Source organism: Ascidiella aspersa, chromosome 2, assembly GCF_963924565.1.
Source record: "Ascidiella aspersa chromosome 2, kaAscAspe10.2, whole genome shotgun sequence".
NCBI lineage: Eukaryota > Metazoa > Chordata > Ascidiacea > Phlebobranchia > Ascidiidae > Ascidiella > Ascidiella aspersa.
The window spans coordinates 22,793,566-22,821,492 of NC_139448.1; the positions used below are offsets into that span (position 1 = coordinate 22,793,566).

The 27,927-nt window shown below is 35.5% G+C and overlaps 1 protein-coding gene across 1 annotated transcript; it reads right to left on the reverse strand.

Moving 5' to 3' along the window:
- Positions 1 to 2,601: 2,601 nt before the first annotated feature.
- LOC146164346 (cyclin-J-like) lies at positions 2,602 to 27,678 on the reverse strand. The gene is made up of 7 exons (XM_083382379.1): positions 27,569 to 27,678; positions 26,840 to 27,050; positions 26,642 to 26,715; positions 22,216 to 22,314; positions 18,284 to 18,395; positions 3,737 to 3,896; positions 2,602 to 3,039 (listed from the first exon to the last, which is right to left on the reverse strand). Exons 1-7 carry the CDS (start codon positions 27,635 to 27,637, stop codon positions 2,832 to 2,834), a joined length of 933 nt encoding a protein of 310 aa, XP_083238505.1. The 5' UTR covers positions 27,638 to 27,678; the 3' UTR covers positions 2,602 to 2,831.
- Positions 27,679 to 27,927: the final 249 nt, after the last annotated feature.

Sequence of the window (27,927 nt, forward strand, 5' to 3'; positions counted from 1 at the left end):
AACCCTCTAAAATCCATTTTTTATCCAAATTACTTCGCTTATGTTATTTTTTTTATGATAAACATTAACAAAAAGAGTAGGCTATAAGAAATATGTTTGTATTTTATTTTGTGTGTGGAAAATGCGTCACGTCTCCTTGTAAATTAAAAGGTTTGCCAATTTAAGCCAAACTAACGCATTTTTTCGCGCTACTCGCGTTGCTTTCTGTTGTAGTATAACTATAGACTCATTTTCACTGCATCAAACATTTAGATCCGTCCCTCATTAAGAGTTATTATATTTAAGTGTTTTGAGCTTATAATGTTGAGTCTCCTAAAACGATTGCGAGACGTCGGGAATTTTTAGTGAGTCGCACTCAAAATCATTATACACCTTGCCAGTAATCATTGCACTAAGTTAAGTAGCGGACGGGGGGTTTAAGGGGTTATGGCGGGGAGTTGGTGGGGCTGCAACCCCTGGAACCCATATGGGTTGCTAAATCATATTTGTCATTCGAATGAGACATCACAAGTAGTAAAACTCAATACTTCTTTTTAGTTGTGTTACAGAACCCTTTCTCTTAAAAAATAAACAAAACGCATAGGCCTAACACAGATTTGTCTTAAAAAATAGAACCACAATAAGTTATTGTGTTTTTTTAGCAAAGCTATTGCATTAAAAACAACTCGAAGTATTTGGGTCGCGAGACCTAGGTACCAGTAATCTTGGGTCGCGCTTAAAAGTATTTGCGGACCCCTGCATTACACTACCGAGAAAAAAAATCAATTTTTGTTTAGTATAATTTGTGTAAGATTTGTTTATTACAGATTTTATCAACAATAATTATTATTTGTCTTGTTTAATAGATGGAATTATGTCATGCTTTGATCGACTTCCAGTGTTGTAATGCTTAAGTCACTGTTTTTAAATGACTTGACTTGACTTAAGTCAAAAAAAATATATAATACTTGACTTGACAAAAATACTTGACTTGAATTAAGTCTTTTGGGCAAATGACTTGATAAAGTCATTTGGACAAATGACTTGGGTTAAAATAAATTGTTTTAATTAAGCAATTAATTATAAAATTGCGTTATTTAGCCCAATCTTTGCACATAAAATAATTTGCTTGTTATATGCTGCTTTTATGTTATTTTTGACTTGAGTTTCTCATAATAATCGGAGGAGTTTGCCGGTTTTCATAATTTAAAGTTTTATTTTTTTAACAAGCGCTGGACTTCAAGTTGACTTGCTCTAATTATGACTTGACTTGGGCAACCGATGACTTGGACTGCGACTTGTTATTTATTCAAAAAGACTTGACTTGTAAGTTATTTTACGAATGACTTGACTGGGACTTAAGTCATTTCAAAATGACTTGTTTACAACACTGTCGACTTCTATTATAAAGCCAAAGAAACTGCTAGAACAATCGTAATTCCCGTCTTTATTACATTTGTGGGACCAAAAACCAGCAACGAATAATCATTGGATATATTGAAAGTTGTAGAAATCGTACCTTTGCTGTCCATTAAGACACGACACGACAAAACATGTACGCGGTTATGCCGTGAATTCTACTCCTGGAGATCTTCAAATGTCCCTGGTAGCCTATATCTAAAGGTGCTAGTAAAGAGGGTTTAAACCAGTGAATCTTGCGAGTCCGCATGAGAGTCAAACGTCAGTACGAAACCAACTCTTTCCCAGAAAGCTTTAAACAACCATATTGTAGAACAGTGGTTCTTAACCTTTTTTTAGCCGCGCCCCCCTTTGGTAATTTTCCTATGCCTTGCGCCCCCCTATGAAAAGCCATTCGGCATTTTTCAATTAAATATCACTGAGGCAACATGAAAATAGTGAATGGTACTGTTGGTCGCGGGAAGCGCGAAAACAATTTTATTTGGTCGAATACCAAAGAGCGTTATATCAGAAGAGATCGGACTATAAAGGAATCGAAAGTTGCGGACATCGAAATTATTTGTGGATTGTTGTACAAAAAAGTCATATGTTGGAAATTTTTCCGCACATCTTTTACAGTTCTGTATTGTTTTAAATGCGTTTTACTGGAAACAAAATTTGACGATATCTTCAAAATGCGATGTTATTGAGAAAACTAAATGCAGGTTCGGAATCGGCGAGAAAATTGCATCTAAAATGAAATTAGTCTAACTTTGTTGACCAGTGTAACCAATAACAATTGCTACAGATTCTTTTTATTCGAATCAACAAACCAGGGATTTGAACATCTTTCAGCCTTTGTACGACGCAAAGCACAATTTGAAAAATCTGCGAAATACATATTTTTTTTCGCCGGTATAAATTTTACCCAACTGTGTGTAACCGACCAAAAAACTAACCACACGACTGTTTCTTAACAGAATTAAAAATTAACTGGTTAATATCAATTACATTTTTGAAAGTGGCTACTTTAAACATTTTTTGACAAACTATATACCAAGTAAATGACAAAGTTAAACAGAAATAAGCAAAGATAAGCATAACAATTACTCAATGTTAACAAACGTGTGCGAAAAAACTACAACTCAAATAACATAACAAAAATGGTGCTTTGTGCAACTGACAATTTCATTAAGCAAAATTTAACAAAATCACAGTGGAGATTAATATTCGCGTATACACAGTGGAGACTAATATTCGCGTATATTTTAAGGAACAAAAACAATAATGGCAGTATATTTAGAAAGATCATTGTCGCTCTTAGTTTCATTACTGCACTCAGCCGTCAAAATGATTTCAACAAAAACACACCGATTTTGAGCAGGGCACACAACGAAAACTTAACGGAAGGCAGTGTAAATTTTCAAAACAAGAATAAATAAAGTACAGTTCAATCATACCAAGTAGCCACGGTTGTATCTGTAAGATGGCACAACGAAGTTGGCGCTGGCGTGCTTTAAATGGTCTGTAGAAAAGGAAGATGGAATTGGAGAGGTTGCAGGCGTATTCCCAGTGCTGTTTAGGCCTTGTTGAAGCAGTGCATTACCGGACACGGTCGCTTTAACGCTGCTATTCATGGCCTTTCTGTCGTCTTCGTGTAACCTAGATAAGAGTTTATTAGTTGGTAGAAGTTTTTTATGAACTACACTCGCGCACCTGGGTATTGTTTTTTCAAAGTTACATTTTTACCAACTTATAACTACGTGATGTACTTTTCGTAATTTGTCCATTCGGGATTTATTACGTTCTAGAGCGCCACAAAGCTCTACGTGCAATTTTTACCGATTACTGTGTACTTACTTTGCGTAAGTTGAAAGGAGTCAGTTTTTCTACGAACTTATACTGCAATGTCAAAATAAAAAAATAATTGTGCAATGTTGTAAACTTACTATTGGTGCAAGATTAACTTGCTTCACTGCTAATCAGTTTGAACAAATTTCATTTTTAAATCTGCAATAGTCACAGATAAATATATTTTTTGATTGTTACAAGCGTACACCTTCGTATATGGTAATCTAGAAATACATATATGGTTTTCAAGCTATGTCATGATATTATTAAAAACGTCTGTGTCATACTTTTGGCATTTACCAAAACAATATTAGAAAAAATATAAAACAATGATTGGCTAAAATTGACTTAAATATGGAGCATAATACTGTAATCTACAAGAACTATAACTATTGTCAATATATACTATGCAATATTTATGTACAAATTGAAGTATATTTTAAGCTGAATTGTTAAGCAAATATCTGCAACAAATATTGTTAATATATTATAAATCAAAGTCACTTACCGTAACAGTACTTCTATACATGGCACAAGATGGTGCCACATAAATGAAGTGACTTTATGCAACTCAATGGTCCACGTTGGAGCAATATGCAAACAAATCCGTGATGCAGCCACACATGATGCTGTAATAAGTGAAGGCTTGAAAACAAGAAATGCTTGGTCTGAAAGAATATAAAAATGTAACAATATGAAGCTGTCTCATTCTTGTTTGGGTAAATAGAGGATATACCTTTTTCAAGATACAAGTCAAATTATTTGATGTGCTTTGTAGGGTTCTGTTTCCTACTACAAACTTATAGGCACAATTGAAATAAAATAAATAAAAAACGCATCGTGAATTGTTTGTCTTTAAAAAAGGACCACATCCGATTTAGAGTGATTTTTTACCCCCTAGTTCTTTTTTGCCTTTCAGATAAATACCACCCAAGGACAAAGCCTATGTCACAATATTCTACCTCAAACTATATAGTAAAAAATCAATCGTTCTTGTAGAGCCATGTAAACTCAGGAACACAATACACGTTTTTTTAGTAATTCCAATAAAAATATCAAAGCCATAATATTCGATAAAATCAACATTTCGCAATTTACAGACGTTTCAACAATAACTCATGCCATCATCAATGCAAAAATCAAGTGTAAACTCAAAACAGAAATAAACAAGTGTTTAAGGAGTTTAAAAAGTGAAAGTACAATTTTAATGTATAGAAAAGCTCAGCTATTGGGTTTTGTTTTGTCAGTGGTGAATTATTTTAGCTGGATTGTTATTTTATTTGTGTTGGACTACAGTCTGACAGTTTGTATGAGAAGGGACTGGGAGTAACATAACTTTAGTCACTATTGCAAGGTTTATGCTCAATAGGAAATTCTAAACCAATAAGGCTCCACAGTGTGAAGATGGAATACCATGAAGAACTGAGTTGCACCCCATGAGTGATTGCTGTATGTACCCCTCTTTTTGAGTCAGGCCTAATGTGGAGATTAGGCCGGAAAGGGACTCAAAAAGTTGGGTAATTTGGCTGAGTCAAATTTAGGGTTGTTTTATATAGATTCCATCGGACTGTATATCTAAGCATATGTTTGACTATTTATCTAAGCAACAACAATGGGCATTTAGAAATAGAAATTCATAAAATTGCAAGAGGCCATGGTATCTTTGTTCCCCTCACTACAAGACCTAAAAAGCAACAATTTACCAAGCAGAAAAATATATAAAACCATAGTATTATGACCAATGACATAAAAAAACAAGTATGAAGTAATTTCCAGAGTAGAATAACATAGAAATTGTCTGAATAGGACCTATCTGTCAGAATAAGTTCAAATTTCATTGGAATTAGGCCCAAATAACCCCTCAAACTGTGGGAAGAGGGTGTGGGACAATCGGGGCCATAGGTCTGACATCAACCATTTTGGAGGCGACGTTTGGATGCCCTAGTTTGACAGGCCCCAATAGGGCGCCACTGTTTTGGCACCAGATTTTTAGCCTTGTTTGGGGTTATTTGTGGGAAATGGGTGGGATTACAAAATGAGTTAAGGTAGAAATTTTTGGGGTTAGTGATGTACTTAGAGACAGGCTTTGGGGTTAAGTTAGGTAAAGTGTTGTTGTTTTGACACCAGATTTTTAGCCTTGTTTGGGGTTATTTGTGGGAAATGGGTGGGATTACAAAATGATTTAAGGTAGAAATTTTTGGGGGTAAGTGTTGTTCAGGCCAGATTTTGACCATTTAGGGACATACAGACGGGTTTAGGACTTATTTTCGATTTAGACCGTACTACAATTATCAGGTACTAGCAGGGCTGGGGAGCCGGAGCTGGAGCCCGGGGCTAAGCATTTTCTCTGGAGCCAGAGCCGGAGCCATTGTTATTATTTTTGTGGAGCTGGAGCCGGAGCCGGAGCCATTTTTATTATTTTTGTGGAGCTGGAGCCGGAGCCCTTTTTATTATTTTTGTGGAGCTGGAGCCATTTTTCAATTTGTGGTGCTAAAGCTACGAAATTATATTTTGTTCCAGCTCCAACGTTAGTTAGCCAAAAGCAATTTTTAAAACTTGCCATTGAATAAGTGACTGGTGGCACCGGAGCTGGAGCCGGAGTCATTGGGTGTGTGTTTGATGGCTCCGGAGCTGGAGCTGGAGCCAAAGGATTGAGTTTTACGACTCCGGAGCTGGAGCCGGAGCCATTTAATAATTGCCTGATGGCTCCGGAGCTGGAGCCGGAGCTAATACTATTTTACGGTGGCTCCCCAGCCCTGGGTACTAGTACTAGGCGACGTTGATGTTTTTCTTATCTCTGTCCTATGGCTAAATTCCTTACACATATGTATGTGACAAAAACACTAGTAACTAGATGGGGGTGCGGTTGTTTTTTTTTAATTTAAAATTTAAAATTTCTTTTTACTTTGTATTTTATTTTGTATTGTATATTTTATATTATATATTCTTTTCCTTAACTTGTTTCTGCAAGCAAAAACAGATATGGGCCGAAAATTTCCCCACTCAACTTCTGGCTTTGATGCGAAAGGGGTTCAAATATGGCGTTGTAGTACTTGGGAAATGATCGAAACATATATTTGATAAATATAATTTACGTAGATAATGCGTACAAGCATGTTATTACACTTTGGCCAGCTAACCTATTTAAACGGCAAATATTATTGTTCTCTTAAAATGGTTTAATGTCCATGGTTTGCTATACTTTTTGCCAACTTTTACTGGGTAAATTTTTACCATGGTTTGGTCCGAGCAATCACAATTATAACAGACTTTAAATCTGTAGTTTCGAGCATTATGCAAAACAAGTTTATGTGCTTAATAAACCACCTTTTAAATTGAAAGTTTTGCCAATTGAAATCCAATAAATGCAGTGTTCTTAATATTTATTTTAGTATGACGCCATGTTATAACGTAGCTTTGTAGCGTCCTCCCTAATAATGCATTCAGCTTTATGTTTTGCTTGCTGCGCCCTTGCACAATTTTAATTTGTTAAGGCCTGGTGTTGATATGTTTGATTGGAGTAACAGGTGCAAATAGAGAGGCGTACACTGCAACCAGATTTCGCATTTATATTTGCGGCAGTAAAATATACTGTTTTGTAAGAGTAGTAGGTTATTTTACTAAGTGAAGCCTCTTTCTTAAATGCAAGTCGCACGCGCCCAGTTTTACTAACGCAGCCACTTCGAACAATGAACGTTGCACGCGCTGGACAATGAAGCGCAGCATGATGCCAGCAGTCACTTTGCGAGCTGAATCAAGGAAGCGATATGAACGAATTATATGGGCCGAAAATTTATTTTCGGGACATATCTTGTTTTTGCCGTTATTATATGGGCCGAAAATTTATTTTCGGGACATATCTTGCTTTTGCCGTTATTCTTTTTAGGTTTCCTATGGTATGTTTCAGACCGAGTTTTGTCCGAAGCTTTATAGAAAAAGTAGACATCGTAGAACCTTCAAATTTTCAGACATGGCGTAGAGTGGTATGTAGGTGCTTTGTAAAAGTTTATGAGGCTGCACTCCCAGGGGCCTTTGCTTGGGAGGTAAAAACTTGAAATATTGCGTTTTAGCACTTTGTAGCTAACGACAGCCATCTAGCAGCAGAAAAACTTTCATACAGAATTCGTTCATATTCGCTTGCTTTGTCCAGCTCGCGTCGCGACGAGGCGGCTGCTGGCATCCCTGCTGCGCCCTATTGTCCCGCGCGTGCAACATTTGTGTTGGAAGTGGCTTGCCTAGTAAAACTATGCACATGCGACTTGCCTTTCATAAAGAGGCCTCTCTAAGTAAAAAAACCTATTGCTCTTACAACACAAAATATTTTACCACCGCAAATTTAAATGCGAATCCTACAGGCAGTGTACACATCTCTGTTAGCACATGTTGTAATTGTTGCACCATTCAAACATATCAACACCAGGTCTAAGCAAATATAATTATACAAGGGCCGCAACAACAAAAAGCTTAAGTTTAACGCATTCTTAACGACGACGTTACAAAGCTACGTCATAACATGGCGTCATAAATAAATAAATCTTGCGTTTATTGGATTTAAATTGGCAAAACTTTCAATATAAAACGTGGCTTATTAGGCACATAAACGTGTTTGCATATTGCTCAAAACTACAGATTTAAACTCTGTTTCAACAGTGATTGCTCAGACCAAGGCATGGTAAAAATTTACACAGTAAAAGTTGGAAAAAGTATAGCAAACCATAGACGTTAAATCATTTAGAGAGAATGAAAATATTGACTTTTTAAACATGCTAGCTGACCAAAATGTAATAACATGGCCGTAAGCATTATCTACGTAAATTTTTATTGATCAAATGTATGTTTCGATCATTTGCCAAAATCTACGCCATATTTGAACCCCCTTCGCTTCAAAGCCATAAGTTATTATATTATTATACACAACTTATAATTGTGTGTAGATATGTTGGATTGGAGTAACATACAGAACAGGTGCAAATAGCAAATATTCTCCAAATACGATGTTTCCAATATTCTCCAAATCGTATTTCATCGTATTGTCGCGGTAATACACAAAGAGGTAAGGCCGTGAATCAAGTTTCACCCACCGTACAATTAACGGAGGGAAGCATTTCGAGTAGGGATGTTCAAGGCAGAATATCGGCGACACATTTATAATGCTTGCTTTAAATGCGGCGTCAGCATTTTTTGGGGCGACCAATTACTTCGCGATAAGCTTCGCCTAATAATTAAGTGTCAATAGGGTGTATTTACCGCCGCAAGTTTAAATGCGAAATCTTAAGGCAGTCTACGCCTCTCTGTTAGCACCTGTTGTGCATCTTGCTCCAACCAGCATACCAACATCAGGCCTAAACTTATCTAGCAAAACTTTCGATTTAATAGTTTGCGTATTAGGCACGTAATAGTGTTTTTCATATTGTTTGAAACGACAGATTTAAAGCCTGTTTTAACAGTGATTGCTCGGACCAAGCTATGGTAAAAAATTACCTAGTGAAAGTTTGCAAAAGTATAGCAAACCATAGGCGTTAAACCATTTTTAGTCTTTAAGAGAATGATAATATTTGATTTTCAAACACGTAAGCTGGTCAAAATTTAATAAAATAGCCATATGCATTATGTAAGTAAATTCTATTTATCAAATATATGTTTCGATCATTCCCCAAATTCTACGCCATATTTGAACCACTTTCGCATCAAAGGCATATTTTAAGTGGGGAAGTTTTCGGCCCATATCTGTTTTTGCTTGCAGAAACAAGTTAAGGAAAATGAAAAACAAAATATATAATATAAAGTACACAATACAAAATATTAAAAAAAAAATTAAAAAAAAAAAAAATTAAAATAAAGTAAAAATTGAAAATAAACACTAAGCCCTGAAAATATATCCCCTGACAAAATATACAACAACCGCACCCCCGTCTAGTTCTTTTTTGGTTTCCTATGGTTTCCTATGGTATGTTTCAGACCGATTTTTGTCCGAAGCTTTATAGAAAAAGTAGACATCGTAGAACCTTCAAATTTTCAGACATGGCGTAGAGTGGTATGTAGGTGCTTTGTAAAAGTTTATGAGGCTGCACCCCCAGGGGCCTTTACTTGGGGGGTAAAAACCTGAAATATTGCGTTTTAGCACTTTGTAGCTAACGACTGCCATCTAGCAGCAGAACAATTTTCATACAGAATTCGTTCATATTCGCTTGCTTTGTCCAGCTTGTGAAGTGACGAAGCGACTTACCGCCTGCTGGGCTTTATTGTCCCGCGCATGAGACTTTCATTGTGCGAAGTGGCACTTCCTAAACTGGGCTCGTGCGACTTGCATTTTAAAACGAGGCTTCTCTTTAGTAAAATTACTTAATGCTGTTAAGAAACAACTTATTTTACCGCCGCAAATTTAAATGCGAAATCTGGTGGCAACTCTAATCCAACATATCAACACCAGGCCTACACAACTTAAAATTGTGTGTTGATATGTTGGATTGGAGTAACATACTATACAGGTGCAAATAGCAAATATTCTCCAAATACGATTTTTCCAATATTCTCCAAATCGTATTTCATCGTATTGTCGCGGTAATACACAAAGAGTAAGGCCGTGAATAAAGTTTCACCCACCGTACAATTAACGGAGGGAAGCATTGCGAGTAGAGATGTTCAAAGCAGAATATCGGCGACTCATTTATAATGCTTGCTTTCAATGCGGCGTTAGTTTTTTTCGGGCAACCAATTACTTCGCGATAATCTTCGCCTAATAATTAAGTGTCAATAGGGTGTATTTACCGCCGCAAGTTTAAATGCGAAATCTTAAGGCAGTCTACGCCACTCTGTTAGCACCTGTCGTGCATCTTGCTCCAACCAGCATACTACCAACATCAGGCCTAAACATCTAGCAAAACTTTCGATTTTATACTTTGCGTATTGAGAACATAATAGTGTTTTTCATATTGTTTAAAACTACAGATTTAAAGCCTGTTTTAACAGTGATTGCTCGGCCCAAGCCATGGTAAAAAATTACCGAGTAAAAGTTTGCAAAAGTATAGCAAACCATAGGCGTTAAACCATTTTTAGTCTTTAAGAGAATAATAATATTTGCTTTTCAAACACGTAAGCTGGTCAAAATTTAATAAAATGACCATACGCATTATCTACGTAAATTCTATTTATCAAATATATGTTTCGATCATTCCCCAAATTCTACGCCATATTTGAACCCCTTTCGCATCAAAGGCATATTTTAAGTGGGGAAGTTTTCGGCCCATATCTGTTTTTGCTTGCAGAAACAAGTTAAGGAAAATGAAAAACAAAATATATAATGTAAAGTACACAATACAAAATATTAAAAAAAAAATAAAAAAAAAAAATATTAAAATAAAGTAAAAATTGAAAATAAACATTAAGCCCTGAAAATATACCCCCTGACAAAATATACAACAACCGCACCCCCGTCTAGTTCTGTATTGAGCTTTTCTGGCGCTGGGTAGGAGTAGATAGCTACAAAGAGCTAAAACGATGACGTCACAATATTTTAGGTTTTTTGTACCCCAAGCAAAGGACCCTGGGGGTGCAGCCTCATAAACCTCGACATCGCACCTTCATTCCACTCTACGCCATGTCTAAAAATTTGAAAGTTCTACGATGTATACTTTTTCTATAATGCTTCGGACAAAAATCGGTCTGAAACATACCAAGCAAACCATAAAACCCAAAAAAGAACTAGACGCTCGCTCACCCAATAACACCCTATTGACACTTGATTATGAGGCGAAGCTTATCGCGAAGTAATTGTTCGCCCGAAAAAACGCTGACGCCGCATTTAAAGCAAGCATTATAAATGTGTCGCCGATAATCTGCTTTGAACATCCCTATTCGCAATGCTTCCCTGCGTTAATTGCACGGTGGGACGGTGGGTGAAAGTTTATTCACAGCCTTACCTCTTTACCGCGACAATAAAATGAATTACGATTTAGAGAATATTTGAAAAAAACGTATTTGGAGAATATTTGCTATTTGCACCTATTTTGTATGTTACTCCATTCCAACATATTAACACACAATTTTAAGTTGTGTAGGCCTGGTGTTGATAGGTTGGATTGGAGTAAGATACGAAACAGGTGCAAATAGAGAGGTGTATATTGCCACCAGATTTCGCATTTAAATTTGCGGCGGTAAAATATGTTGTTTCTTAAGAGCATTGAGTAATTTTACTAAAGAGAAGCCTCTTTTTAAAATGCAAGTCGCACGCGCCCAGTTTTGGCCGAGTGACAATGAAAGTCTTACGCGCGGGACAATAAAGCGCAGCAGGCGTCCAGTCGCTTCGTCACTTCACGAGCTGGACAAAGCAAGCGAATATGAATGAATTCTGTATGGAAGTTTTTCTGCTGCTAGATGGCAGTCGTTAGCTACAGAGAGCTAAAACGCAATATTTCAGATTTTTGCCCCTCAATTAAAGGCCCCTGGGGGTACAGCCTCATAAACCTTGACATCGCACCTTCATACCACTCTACGCCATGTCTGAAAATTTGAAGGTTCTACGATGTATACTTTTTCTATAAAGCTTCGGACAAAAATCGGTCTGAAACATGCCATAGCAAACCATAACAACCAAAAACTAGACGGGGGTGCGGTTGTTGTATATTTTGTCAGGGGATATATTTTCAGGGCTTAGTGTTTATTTTCAATTTTTACTTTATTTTAATTTTTTTTTTTTTAATATTTTGTATTGTGTACTTTATATTATATATTTTGTTTTTCATTTTCCTTAACTTGTTTCTGCAAGCAAAAACAGATATGGGCCGAAAACTTCCCCACTTAAAATATGCCTTTGATGCGAAAGTGGTTCAAATATGGCGTGGAATTTGGGGAATGATCGAAACATATATTTGATAAATAGAATTTACGTAGATAATGCATATGGCTATTTTATTAAATTTTGACCAGCTTACGTGTTTGAAAATCAAATATTATCATTCTCTTAAAGACTAAAAATGGTTTAACGCCTATGGTTTGCTATACTTTTGCAAACTTTCACTAGGTAATTTTTTACCATAGCTTGGTCCGAGCAATCACTGTTAAAACAGGCTTTAAATCTGTCGTTTCAAACAACATGAAAAACACTATTACGTGCCTAATACGCAAACTATTAAATCGAAAGTTTTGCTAGATAAGTTTAGGCCTGATGTTGGTATGCTGGTTGGAGCAAGATGCACAACAGGTGCTAACAGATAGGCGTAGACTGCCTTAAGATTTCGCATTTAAACTTGCGGCGGTAAATACACCCTATTGACACTTAATTATTAGGCGAAGCTTATCGCGAAGTAATTGGTCACCCCAAAAAATGCTGACGCCGCATTTAAAGCAAGCATTATAAATGTGTCGCCGATATTCTGCCTTGAACATCCCTACTCGAAATGCTTCCCTCCGTTAATTGTACGGTGGGTGAAACTTTATTCACGGCCTTACCTCTTTGTGTATTACCGCGACAATACGATGAAATACGATTTGGAGAATATTGGAAACATCGTATTTGGAGAATATTTGCTATTTGCACCTGTTCTGTATGTTACTCCAATCCAACATATCTACACACAATTATAAGTTGTGTATAATAATATAATAACTTATGGCTTTGAAGCGAAGGGGGTTCAAATATGGCGTAGATTTTGGCAAATGATCGAAACATACATTTGATCAATAAAAATTTACGTAGATAATGCTTACGGCCATGTTATTACATTTTGGTCAGCTAGCATGTTTAAAAAGTCAATATTTTCATTCTCTCTAAATGATTTAACGTCTATGGTTTGCTATACTTTTTCCAACTTTTACTGTGTAAATTTTTACCATGCCTTGGTCTGAGCAATCACTGTTGAAACAGAGTTTAAATCTGTAGTTTTGAGCAATATGCAAACACGTTTATGTGCCTCATAAGCCACGTTTTATATTGAAAGTTTTGCCAATTTAAATCCAATAAACGCAAGATTTATTTATTTATGACGCCATGTTATGACGTAGCTTTGTAACGTCGTCGTTAAGAATGCGTTAAACTTAAGCTTTTTGTTGTTGCGGCCCTTGTATAATTATATTTGCTTAGACCTGGTGTTGATATGTTTGAATGGTGCAACAATTACAACATGTGCTAACAGAGATGTGTACACTGCCTGTAGGATTCGCATTTAAATTTGCGGTGGTAAAATATTTTGTGTTGTAAGAGCAATAGGTTTTTTTACTTAGAGAGGCCTCTTTATGAAAGGCAAGTCGCATGTGCATAGTTTTACTAGGCAAGCCACTTCCAACACAAATGTTGCACGCGCGGGACAATAGGGCGCAGCAGGGATGCCAGCAGCCGCCTCGTCGCGACGCGAGCTGGACAAAGCAAGCGAATATGAACGAATTCTGTATGAAAGTTTTTCTGCTGCTAGATGGCTGTCGTTAGCTACAAAGTGCTAAAACGCAATATTTCAGGTTTTTACCCCCCAAGCATAGGCCCCTGGGAGTGCAGCCTCATAAACTTTTACAAAGCACCTACATACCACTCTACGCCATGTCTGAAAATTTGAAGGTTCTACGATGTCTACTTTTTCTATAAAGCTTCGGACAAAAGTCGGTCTGAAACAAACCATAGGAAACCATAGGAAACCAAAAAAGAATAACGGCAAAAACAAGATATGTCCCGAAAATAAATTTTCGGCCCATATAATAACGGCAAAAACAAGATATGTCCTGAAAATAAATTTTCGGCCCATATAACTAGACGGGGGTGCGGTTGTTGTATATTTTGTCAGGGGATATATTTTCAGGGCTTAGTGTTTATTTTCAATTTTTACTTTATATTAATTTTTTTTTTTTTTAATTTTTTTTTTAATATTTTGTATTGTGTACTTTATATTATATATTTTGTTTTTCATTTTCCTTAACTTGTTTCTGCAAGCAAAAACAGATATGGGCCGAAAACTTCCCCACTTAAAATATGCCTTTGATGCGAAAGGGGTTCAAATATGGCGTAGAATTTGGGGAATGATCGAAACATATATTTGATAAATAGAATTTACTTAGATAATGCATATGGCCATTTTATTAAATTTTGACCAGCTTACGTGTTTGAAAATCAAATATTATCATTCTCTTAAAGACTAAAAATGGTTTAACGCCTATGGTTTGCTATACTTTTGCAAACTTTCACTAGGTAATTTTTTACCATAGCTTGGTCCGAGCAATCACTGTTAAAACAGGCTTTAAATCTGTCGTTTCAAACAATATGAAAAACACTATTACGTGCCTAATACGCAAACTATTAAATCGAAAGTTTTGCTAGATAAGTTTAGGCCTGATGTTGGTATGCTGGTTGGAGCAAGATGCACAACAGGTGCTAACAGAGAGGCGTAGACTGCCTTAAGATTTCGCATTTAAACTTGCGGCGGTAAATACACCCTATTGACACTTAATTATTAGGCGAAGCTTATCGCGAAGTAATTGGTCGCCCCAAAAAATGCTGACGCCGCATTTAAAGCAAGCATTATAAATGTGTCGCCGATATTCTGCCTTGAACATCCCTACTCGAAATGCTTCCCTCCGTTAATTGTACGGTGGGTGAAACTTTATTCACGGCCTTACCTCTTTGTGTATTACCGCGACAATACGATGAAATACGATTTGGAGAATATTGGAAACATCGTATTTGGAGAATATTTGCTATTTGCACCTGTTCTGTATGTTACTCCAATCCAACATATCTACACACAATTATAAGTTGTGTATAATACTATAATAACTTATGGCTTTGAAGCGAAGGGGGTTCAAATATGGCGTAGATTTTGGCAAATGATCGAAACATACATTTGATCAATAAAAATTTACGTAGATAATGCTTACGGCCATGTTATTACATTTTGGTCAGCTAGCATGTTTAAAAAGTCAATATTTTCATTCTCTCTAAATGATTTAACGTCTATGGTTTGCTATACTTTTTCCAACTTTTACTGTGTAAATTTTTACCATGCCTTGGTCTGAGCAATCACTGTTGAAACAGAGTTTAAATCTGTAGTTTTGAGCAATATGCAAACACGTTTATGTGCCTAATAAGCCACGTTTTATATTGAAAGTTTTGCCAATTTAAATCCAATAAACGCAAGATTTATTTATTTATGACGCCATGTTATGACGTAGCTTTGTAACGTCGTCGTTAAGAATGCGTTAAACTTAAGCTTTTTGTTGTTGCGGCCCTTGTATAATTATATTTGCTTAGACCTGGTGTTGATATGTTTGAATGGTGCAACAATTACAACATGTGCTAACAGAGATGTGTACACTGCCTGTAGGATTCGCATTTAAATTTGCGGTGGTAAAATATTTTGTGTTGTAAGAGCAATAGGTTTTTTTACTTAGAGAGGCCTCTTTATGAAAGGCAAGTCGCATGTGCATAGTTTTACTAGGCAAGCCACTTCCAACACAAATGTTGCACGCGCGGGACAATAGGGCGCAGCAGGGATGCCAGCAGCCGCCTCGTCGCGACGCAAGCTGGACAAAGCAAGCGAATATGAACGAATTCTGTATGAAAGTTTTTCTGCTGCTAGATGGCTGTCGTTAGCTACAAAGTGCTAAAACGCAATATTTCAGGTTTTTCCCCCCAAGCAAAGGCCCCTGGGAGTGCAGCCTCATAAACTTTTACAAAGCACCTACATACCACTCTACGCCATGTCTGAAAATTTGAAGGTTCTACGATGTCTACTTTTTCTATAAAGCTTCGGACAAAACTCGGTCTGAAACATACCATAGGAAACCAAAAAAGAAACTAGACGGGGGTGCTGTTGTTGTATATTTTGTCAGGGGATATATTTTCAGGGCTTAGTGTTTATTTTCAATATTTACTTTATTTTAATTTTTTTTTTTTTTAATTTTTTTTTTAATATTTTGTATTGTGTACTTTATATTATATATTTTGTTTTTTCCTTAACTTGTTTCTGCAAGCAAAAACAGATATGGGCCGAAAACTTCCCCACTTAAAATATGCCTTTGATGCGAAAGGGGTTCAAATATGGCGTAGAATTTGGGGAATGATCGAAACATATATTTGATAAATAGAATTTACTTAGATAATGCATATGGCTATTTTATTAAATTTTGACCAGCTTACGTGTTTGAAAATCAAATATTATCATTCTCTTAAAGACTAAAAATGGTTTAACGCCTATGGTTTGCTATACTTTTGCAAACTTTCACTAGGTAATTTTTTACCATAGCTTGGTCCGAGCAATCACTGTTAAAACAGGCTTTAAATCTGTCGTTTCAAACAATATGAAAAACACTATTACGTGCCTAATACGCAAACTATTAAATCAAAAGTTTTGCTAGATAAGTTTAGGTCTGATGTTGGTATGCTGGTTGGAGCAAGATGCACAACAGGTGCTAACAGAGAGGCGTAGACTGCCTTAAGATTTCGCATTTAAACTTGCGGCGGTAAATACACCCTATTGACACTTAATTATTACGCGAAGTAATTGGTCGCCCCAAAAATGCTGACGCCGCATTTAAAGCAAGCATTATAAATGTGTCGCCGATATTCTGCCTTGAACATCCCTACTCGAAATGCTTCCCTCCGTTAATTGTACGGTGGGTGAAACTTTATTCACGGCCTTACCTCTTTGTGTATTACCGCGACAATACGATGAAATACGATTTGGAGAATATTGGAAACATCGTATTTGGAGAATATTTGCTATTTGCACCTGTTCTGTATGTTACTCCAATCCAACATATCTACACACAATTATGAGTTGTGTATAATAATATAATAACTTATGGCTTTGAAGCGAAGGGGGTTCAAATATGGCGTAGATTTTGGCAAATGATCGAAACATACATTTGATCAATAAAAATTTACGTAGATAATGCTTACGGCCATGTTATTACATTTTGGTCAGCTAGCATGTTTAAAAAGTCAATATTTTCATTCTCTCTAAATGATTTAACGTCTATGGTTTGCTATACTTTTTCCAACTTTTACTGTGTAAATTTTTACCATGCCTTGGTCTGAGCAATCACTGTTGAAACAGAGTTTAAATCTGTAGTTTTGAGCAATATGCAAACACGTTTATGTGCCTAATAAGCCACGTTTTATATTGAAAGTTTTGCCAATTTAAATCCAATAAACGCAAGATTTATTTATTTATGACGCCATGTTATGACGTAGCTTTGTAACGTCGTCGTTAAGAATGCGTTAAACTTAAGCTTTTTGTTGTTGCGGCCCTTGTATAATTATATTTGCTTAGACCTGGTGTTGATATGTTTGAATGGTGCAACAATTACAACATGTGCTAACAGAGATGTGTACACTGCCTGTAGGATTCGCATTTAAATTTGCGGTGGTAAAATATTTTGTGTTGTAAGAGGAATAGTTTTTTTTACTTAGAGAGGCCTCTTTATGAAAGGCAAGTCGCATGTGCATAGTTTTACTAGGCAAGCAACTTCCAACACAAATGTTGCACGCGCGGGACAATAGGGCGCAGCAGGGATGCCAGTAGCCGCCTCGTCGCGACGCGAGCTGGACAAAGCAAGCGAATATGAACGAATTCTGTATGAAAGTTTTTCTGCTGCTAGATGGCTGTCGTTAGCTACAAAGTGCTAAAACGCAATATTTCAGGTTTTTACCCCCCAAGCAAAGGCCCCTGGGAGTGCAGCCTCATAAACTTTTACAAAGCACCTTCATACCACTCTACGCCATGTCTGAAAATTTAAAGGTTCTACGATGTCTACTTTTTCTATAAAGCTTCGGACAAAACTCGGTCTGAAACAAACCATAGGAAACCAAAAAAGAATAGCGGCAAAAACAAGATATGTCCCGAAAATAAATTTTCGGCCCATATAATAACGGCAAAAACAAGATATGTCCCGAAAATAAATTTTCGGCCCATATAAGAATAATGGCTAAAACAAGATATGTCCCGAAAATAAATTTTCGGCCCATATAATAAAAGTGTCAGATTGGCAACTGTATCAAAAACACACACAACAAATTATCATCTATAACCGAGATTTAGTAGTCAAAATAGTGTTAAGTTTGTTCTGCGAATACCTTGCAACGAAACTTCCAAAAAATAATTGACGTTTTTCTCTAAATACATAAATGCTTGCTCGCGGTTTTCAAGAGGTTGACCAGCATGCAAATCTCTTTCACCAAGCGCTACCTGATGTAAAATAAAATACTGAATTAAAAAACAATAAAAAATAATAAAAATAGGAGTAATCGAAAAGATATTTCTGAAAAACTTGCAACGTGACTGCTAAGTATATATATAAAAAAATGTTTATTGAATTTATAGGTATTTCTACTGTTAAAGAGTACTAATTTCTACTCTTAAAAGCCAATTTTGTAAATAGTTAAACAACCTAATAACTAACTTCCTAACACTAAAGCATGTTTTTGGCCAATTACCTGGAAAAATAAAGTAATAGGACATCCCTATATCTTATCTTCAATTAAGCCATTGTTTAGTAAGAATAAAGCTCTTTGTAATTTACCCACGAATTAAAATTAAACTGCACACTTTTGTATATTTCTGTTAGTGAATATTTTGACATGGGTAAAGATGTTCATGTAGGTCAGACCTGGGCAACATACGGCGCGCGGGCCGGATCCGGCCCGCCGAGCAGTTTAATCCGGCCTGTGGCGTATTTTCCTTGAAATACATAGGCTAAACGAAAACAAGGGTGAGTTTCTACATATGTTTGGTTGTACCGTAAACACTTTTTCAAGGGACGAATCTAGTCATGACCCCACCAAATTAGATTTTTAGCCTGTTTCAAATCCTTAACGGAAATAGTTTTCTCTTCCGTCTTTCTCGTATGTGCCACGCGATTTTTTGCATCTTTACAGACAAATAGCGTCCTCTGCACTGTGACACTCTTTCCAACGAAAGTTTAACAAATTTAGCCTAATATTTATATATTTCTGCACTTCGGTTAACAGGATTCCGTCTTTAAGATATGAACGAAATATTGACCGTTTTCTTAACTCTGAAATATACTGATTCACATTTTGTCAACCTAATTTAGTTAATGCCATTTTGTGTGTTTCTTCCGATTTATATTGTCTTTGCAGTATGGCCGTTCTACCGCAGGTGACACATTGGTAACTTCAAACCTCAAGAAACCAGAAAATTATTTTTTGTGCAAAATTTTTACGTATTTTAATCTTAATTTTTGGGTCAACCAACTTAATAAACGTCAATATATAAAGCAATAGATATTTTTTATCTGTGCTCAATGCGTTTTACCTGTTCTCCATACGCCCGCTAAATCTAAATTAAAGTTTGCATTTTAAAACGAATATAGTCGCAATTTTTTCGTCATGTGGCCTCCTTTAAATTTGACTAAAATTGCACATTTTTGCACAACTCCAAACGTAATAACAAGTTCGTTAGCTTATTTCTTTTATACCGTCAGAGTATGACGTCATATTGCATGTATTTGAGATTTTATTTTGGATCCGGCCCGCCACATCATTTTGAGTTTCTCATGCGGCCCGCGGTTCAAAATAATTGCCCACCCCTGATGTAGGTGCATCAAGCATTCTTTGGGATGTATAAATTTTACTTTCAAATAGGGTAAAGATTTTTTTAATTTGTTGCTTTAATTAGGGCCTCCATTAAACGTACCCAAGAACAATTTGAAACATTTGTATTAAATATTATGTTGCATAATTGCGGCTTTAACACAAGTTGTATAAGTTGTTCTTTTAACACAATTTTCTACCAGTTATAAATTAATTTTACATAAAATTTTACAGGGGCGAATGTCATACAGATAATAGGCGCTGTTTTTGGTTTACAATGTATGTAGGCTACAGTTTCAACACAAAATACAAAAAAAATTCAATATCATAAAATTTCTATTTACTGAAAACAGAATTCTGTAGTGAAAAATTTGGGGATTTAAAACAACTAGTTTTCTTTTGTGGCAAGTAGTCAACTTGACCTTTTGATAGCATGGCAGGCTATTTTTTTGTCTGATTGAATGATTTTGCAATAAATCTAATAAAAAGAATGTAACACTCTATGTAACATAACTTTTGGATACATTTTAAGTTAACACAATCATTTGTTAGAATCATCGACTATAACATGGGGCTTCAGACTTACACGGACACGGTATATACATAATAAGAGTATGGCAGAATGTTGGCGACTTGGCGACTATGTCGGCCGAAGAATGAGCCAGAAAACCGAAATAATTGTTGCAAAAAAAATTATATTAAAAAAAAATTAATTTTTAAATTTAATTTAAAATTTTTTTTTTGAAGGATTATTTTACAAAAAAAACTTGTCGTTTTTACAAACATTTTGCCACATATATTTTTGAAATGTAGAATATGTGGGAACATTACGCACTACAATTGGTAGAAATTAATTTTGTTCTTCCAATCTAAGTTATTGAAGTGCGAAGCAGGTTGTTTAGTGAGGAAAAGCCAGTGTTAGGCATATAGATTGTTTATTATTTTAAAAAATACTCAATTTTGATCATAGAATAGTTGTGTGTTTGCTGTATAGTCGCCAATTCTGTTAAATAGACAGGTATGGCATTCGCATGGGCATAGAGAGATGTACCAGGCAATGCTTCTCCATCTAAGGCTTAAACAACTTTTTGGTGTTAAAAATTAAGTAAACGCAAAAAAACTAGTGCTTTGTCGAACTTTGTCCTGCTTTGCTATGATTGTGTCTCTGTTTTAAGCAGAGCTGTTGAACTCATAACCACCGTGCATACCATGGCATGTTGCACTTAACTGCGTGACTCTAACCTCGGGCAAACAATTTATATTAAATTCGATTATAAATATCGTTATTTCAAGCAACATATATTAAAAATCTATGTTGTATTAAAAAAAATTAACTGATTTTGAGCTGCAGGTTTCCACATTAGTTCGCCTGAAAACAGCTTATCCATGTCCTGTAAAACTGTTAGAGTAAGAAAAGCAGACATGTGCACCCCCAGGCCCTATGTTGCACTGTAGCATGTCCCTTATATATTTGTTTATGTCACAAAAATATTGCGCCTACGTTTTTGTTAACTAGGCGCACGCTTTTGTTAACTAATTAACTTATTAATAGCCTTGTTTCTCGCCTAAACATAGCAAGGTTAGTACATTCCTTAGGCGAACGCATCATTTAAATTTAGGAGTGCAACCAAAAAAACGAAGAATTTAGGCCCAAAATGCTTGTCACCAAAAGGTTGTCAAGATTCTACCAGCCTGCATAATAAACCAGTGGTTCTTAAAAATGTGCCCTGGCACACTGGAATGCCAATTCTCTAGCTCAAGGGTGCCAGAATATATTCTAGGTTTTGTAGGTAAATTGTTTGTTTAGGTTTTGAGTAAAATAAAAAAAAAATTTGTGCACATTGTGTACAGGTATGTGTTGTTTCAATATATTGGAAGGGTGCCAAAAAGCCAACCACTGTAATAAAGCAAGCGCGAAATTATTTTGTGCTGAATCAGTATGTTTTTTATTTATTTGTTTTCTTATTGTATAGATAGGCCGAATGCCACAGGGTGTTTAGGAAATGTTAAGTCACATGGAAGCGGTGTGTTATTCGGCGTATCAAGGTTAGAAATAAACAGGTTGACTTTATGTCTATTTCAGGCTCAGTTAATGAGCTGATGGCTACTAACAATTAGGCCCAGTCACACTTTAAATTACAGCACAACTTTATTATACAGTTCTACAATGTATGCATGTCAGGCTTTTTTGTTATGTAGTCTGGAAAAACAAATTAATTTGGTAATTAAAAGGGATAAATTGCATCCGCCCAAAAACCAAAAAATATGAAGGTGCGAGAACGGTTCACAAAGACTAAGAAATACAGCTCACCTCTCAGTTCCAAAAAAAGTTTAAGTGAATTTTGTATTTTTGTCAATAGTCATATTTACTTTACATCGCCGGACCAGAAGTCCAAGTAACTTTTTTTATCATACTAAATTGAGGATGAAATATTATGAAAAAGTTTTTTTACCTGCATATAAAAATCCTTGAAATGTGAGGCTGTAGGAAATCCAATATCCCACTCAAATGAGGAAAGAAGTCTTATTTCCATAACAAGATAATCACCTGGCTAAAAATAAATTACACTTTATTGACAAAAATTAATTGAAACTTTCAACAATTAATTATTTTAGTTTGTGCTTTCAAATGCTAAGATGATAAATCTTCTACAAAATATATTAAAATGTTGGAGAAATAAGACTATTGATTAAAATTAATAAATCTAGCTGTCGCTGCAGTATGTGATAAGCTGTGACGCGACGGATTTATCCGGTGCAGAATTGAACCGTCGGACAATGAGCATTTATAATGGCTACAATGACGAGTAGATAGCCGGATACCACGAATCCTTTTTGTTCATGGTGTTACAACATTTGTCAATCCATCTAGATCAGGGGTGGGCAAGCTTTTTGAACCACGGGCCAAATTGTTTTTTTATTTTGACAAGCGGGCCATGTGACTAAATGAAAAGACAATAGTGTTAAGCTACAGTTTATTAGAAACATTAGTTACATTATTTAACATGTTTCTGAAATTAAATGACATGATAAACAAAACACGGCAGTCTGAACAAAGTCCTTAAGCAATATTTTTTTGGGGGTTGAAATTTGGGGTTAATTTGGTTGTGGCGATTGTCAGAACAGATTTTAGGCGTGAATCAGACAACTGAGATCTATACTCAGATTTGTTGAAATTCATCAGGCTGAAAGTCTGTTTACAAATGTATGTTGAGCCAAACAAAACCAACATTCTCTGCGCCATTTTTCGAATTTTTGGGAACCTGGCACTTAACGAAGCGTAGAAGTCAATCAGTTTCAGGGCTTCGAATTTGTCTTTTAAAAGGTAGTCACTCTGAAGATCGATCAGTTCCAGTTGTAACTCCTGGTGCAGTCGTAGCAAATTGAGACAGGGGAGATGAGACGATTTGAAATGTTATTTTGAGTTTTTCAAAATCAAGAAATCTACGGCAGAATTCTTGGTGCAGATTATCCAGTAATTTGCTGTGTTTATTCGCATGTTTAGGGGCTTCTTTCATCGCCGCTAGAGTAGGGAAATGCACAAAAGAATTGTTGAAAATCTGTTCTGAGAATAAAGTTAATTTAGATTTAAAAGCCTTAACATTTGTGTACATTTGGTGGGCGAAGAGATAGTTTCCTTGCAGTGTTTAACTCATTCATATGTGTTAATATGTCCACAGAAAAAGCAAATTTATGTCTTCTAGCTCAGGGAAGTCATCAGTTTTTCCGATTAAATTAAAAAATGAGCTAATGGCATCCTTCAGTTCCCAGACACGTTTACATGCTTTCCCTAGACTTACAACCAGCGAACATGAGAATGGTAAAGCAAGTCTTGATGGTCAGAATCTATTTCCTCAAGAAACTTTATAAATTGTCGATGATGAAGTCCTCTCCCTTTTATGTAAGTAATTGATCAGTTGCACCACTGCCTTCACTACATGATTAAGCTGCAATACAGACTTACATAGTGCCTCTTGGTGGATGATGCAGTGTAACAAAGTTATATCCATCCCAGGGCTTTCCTCTTTCATCTTACCTTTAAGTCTTTTCAGCAGTCCAATATTTTTTCCCGTCAGATTTGGTGATCCATCTGTGGTGACATTTGCAAGTTTGCTCCAAGGTAGCTTCAGCCTGTCAATCACACGATAAAAAGGTCCTCTCCTCGTGTTTTCCCCTTTAGCGATTCCATGGCTAAGAGTTCTTCTATTATCTCAAAATTGGTATTAATCCCTATGACAAAAACCAAAAGCTGGGCGGTGTCCTTAACGTCATAACTTTCGTCCAATGCCAAGGAATAAAATATAAATGAATCTGCTTTTCCTTTTAACTCTCTGGCTAAGTGCTCGTCAATTTGTTCTACACGGCGAGTTACTGTTCTTCGTGATAAACTAATTTGTTCGTATTTGCTTTTTGCATCTGGACACAAGAGATCTGCTGTCATTGTCCATTCCTTTTTGAATGTTCTGCGCTCACTATCCACTTTTCGCTTCTTTAATGCACTTATTGAATATCATACAGTGATAATTTAGCTAGTTATCAACAAGTTTAACAACAAATCTTATTTAGCTTTCACACTGAAACTGTTACGACACGTTAGCATAACTTGATTAATGTGATACTCACAAAGCTTCAAAAACTTTACTAAACGAGCTATTCTTTAAATCTTTAAGTAGGCTAGCTCGGCAGATTAATTTGTTATTAAACAAAGTTTCAACAATTGAACTGTGATGTAACAATGAACCAAATTAACAATTAAACGAATTCAACAATAAATGTTTTATCTGTGGGGTTAATGGATACGGTAATCAATAAATATTAATGAATTGGTTTAAGCCAATTGTCAGACGGGCCAGATTATGCAACCCAGCGGGCCGGATTTGGCCCGCGGGTCGTAGTTTGCCCATGTCTGATCTAGATTTATTAATTTTAATATATAGTCTTTTTATTTTTATACTTCTTAGTATATAAGCATAAACTGTGCTACTGGCTTTGAAAATTTATTTTACTTTTTTAAGAAATGGTATTTAAACACTAATTGCAACTATGTCAATTCCCAGGCAAAAAAATGCTTTGTACACCCACATTAGGCGCCTGTGTATCTACCTATTTAACTTTACCAGCCTTATTTTGTCTATTAATTATATTTTGCATCATTGTGACATAATACAAACATTTGAGATATTATTTGTTATTTTAGTATATACATATGTTAGCCAATTGTACGATTTATTGATGTGACTGTGGGCCCTGTAGCGCAGGGTCGGCAACCTTTTGCATACAGTGTGCCAGATTATGAATAATTTTAAAATATCAACAACTCGCATGCCAAACATTTTTCTATGTTTGGTATTGCACTGGCAACGAGGGCTGCGGAGTCGGTTAAAAACAACCCGAGTCCTGCTCAGACTCTACAGCCTGTATTTTACCCATTTACATAACAAAAATAAGAATATATTTAGCAAATCCAATCATTTACGTAACTAAAATAAGATGGATAATCCGCAATCCTTCGTAGAGCTCATGGAAAATATGCCACCATATGCTATTCCACCAACACAATACTGTGCCCACTATTTTGGAATATACTCCAACGTTTTTCAGCCTGTACCTAGAAGTGTTAACCATCAGTTTCGCTTTAAGCTAGGTTTCTCAGTTGCACAAAAACAGACATGCGTACTTTAATGTAGAATGCCCTGCTTTACCGCAGTAAAAATCACGCCAATTTTAGAGCATTGTGACATAATACAAACTTAGTCGTAGACAACAAGTATAACGCCCACAAAAAATAATATTAAATACAGCAGTTAGACACTTATATATCTTATCTGTGACACGAAAGGGCGCTTGTGCTTTTATGTGCATTTTAATTGTTTTCATTTACACTTTGACCTGATGTAGCACGGTTGTGCGAAAGCTTGTCGAGAATCCAATACAAATTGATTTTATACAGTGCCACATGATTCCTCAGTTTAGTTAGCGTTAGTGATGTAATAATAATGTTAATGATGTGATAGTGATGTAATGGTTGCATTTTTTAAAGTGATATAACATGCGCATTAAATCAATTGGCATGCCCTGAAAAATCATCTCGCATGCCACTTTTGGCATGCATGCCATGGGTTGCCGACCCCTGCTGTAGCATATATTAAGATTAAAACCTCCCCCAAACAAAAGCAAGGCTGAATAATTTATTAATATATATTAGGATGCAATATTCTGGATTTGTTATCCTAAATCAGAAACCTAAAGCTCTAGAATACCCTGGGATTCTACTTTGGACACCCCGATAACTTCTAGAACAATTTTTATATTTTGTGATTTTAGCACTTCAATTTATATATCTGCATGTGCAAACATACACTTATCCACGATGTAAGTTTTGTACTTTATTTTAGAGAAACATAAACTGTGCTACTGGCTTTAAAAAGTTATTTTACTTTTTTAAGAAATGGTATTTAAACACTAATTGCAACTATGTTGAATTCCCAGGCAAAAAAATGCTTTCGACACCCAAATTAGGCGCCTGTGTATCTACCTATTTAACTTTACCAGCCTTATTTTGTTTATTAATTATATTTGCATTAAGCTAAGCACAGTTCATTAAAAACTATGTTAAAGCAATCTGCCATAAAAATGAAAGCAAAGAACAAATTTTAAAGTTAAAAAAAAGGAAATTTGCTTTGACAAAAAACACTATATAATATTTTAATTTGTCTATCTCTAATATGGTATAAGCACTTTTAAATAATTCTACAACATTAAATAAGAAAAAAAAATGCCACTTTAGATTTTTTACAACTAAATTATTTAATAAATAAACAAATAGAAAAAGAGGAATTTTACAACATGAACGAAACATAGACTTCAAAGATAACATACATTTAAATTGAGATGAAGATGTTCCATCAGAATCTTAAATTTTGGAATTTTTTCTTCGCGCTCTTCAAACTTACCTAAATAATAATATGAATTAGTAACACCTAAAATATGGCTAAAAATGTGCAACTTATTTTGTACTAACAGAGGTAAAGTCATGATAAATTAAAACTTAATGTTTAATAAAAAAAAAACACCTACTGGCCACCAACAAACAGCAAAGAATCAGCATTTGTAAATCCTCAACGACTAGATCACTTTTATCAGTAAACCTATCATACAAGCACACAGAAAGATGTTGAGCATTGCAATTAAGATGAAATTTCTGACAAGTTAATGCAAGCCAATCCACCAAATATCTTCTCCAGTACATAAGTTTGGAACTTCCTTTAAGTTGCAACATCTCATTTTCCTAAAAATTAAATAGGCAGATAAGTAGTTTAGATAAACCTGCAAACAAAATCTAACGCAACATTTGTTGTTTTCCAAGTTACCAAAGGGTAGAGAAAGAAAATAGAATATCAATCAACATGAAATTAATGAAAACTTGTTTGCACAAACAGCTAGCTACTACTATGCTATTGTGGAAGATTTGAAGGTGGTACAAATGTAATTGGCTAATATAACAGAGTTTTACCCACAGTCAGCCTTTAATGGGTGGCTAAATGAAACAAATACTCATGTAAAGTTACAGAAAAGGAATCAACATCTTGCAATGTTGATGCAACTGATTACAGCTCAGATGAATATGATTAGGACAGTGGATGTGACCAAACAAGAATTGACAAGTATTCAAGTGAATAATTGATTTTATCCACTTGTGTAGAACTAATATAGGGATATATATTGTTAGTGTGATTCCTACACACTAACAATATTTTTCAGGACTGGTGTGTACTTCGCGATATTTAACAATGTTGAGCTACTTACACGACTCTTTAAGGTATCATGAATATCTTTGGCCAAGTCTCCCTTCCATTCCCACCATTCGCAATCCATTCAAGCGTGCTAACGCTTTTTTATGTTGAACTTAATGATGCTAAAAAACAGTAACCAATAAAATTTATTAACTTCACTAACAAAGAAAAAATGTCACTCTTCTTGCTTATATAGAAAGAAGGGTCATGGAGGGTCACAAAACAACATACATGATTTACTGACATACACTTAATACAGTGGTTATATGACAATAATAATGATTGGCAGGTGAGTTTAAATTACAGTACCAAGTGCTACAACACAGTATTTGTAAAGTAATGTGATCCGATTTGATACCAAATAGTCATTAC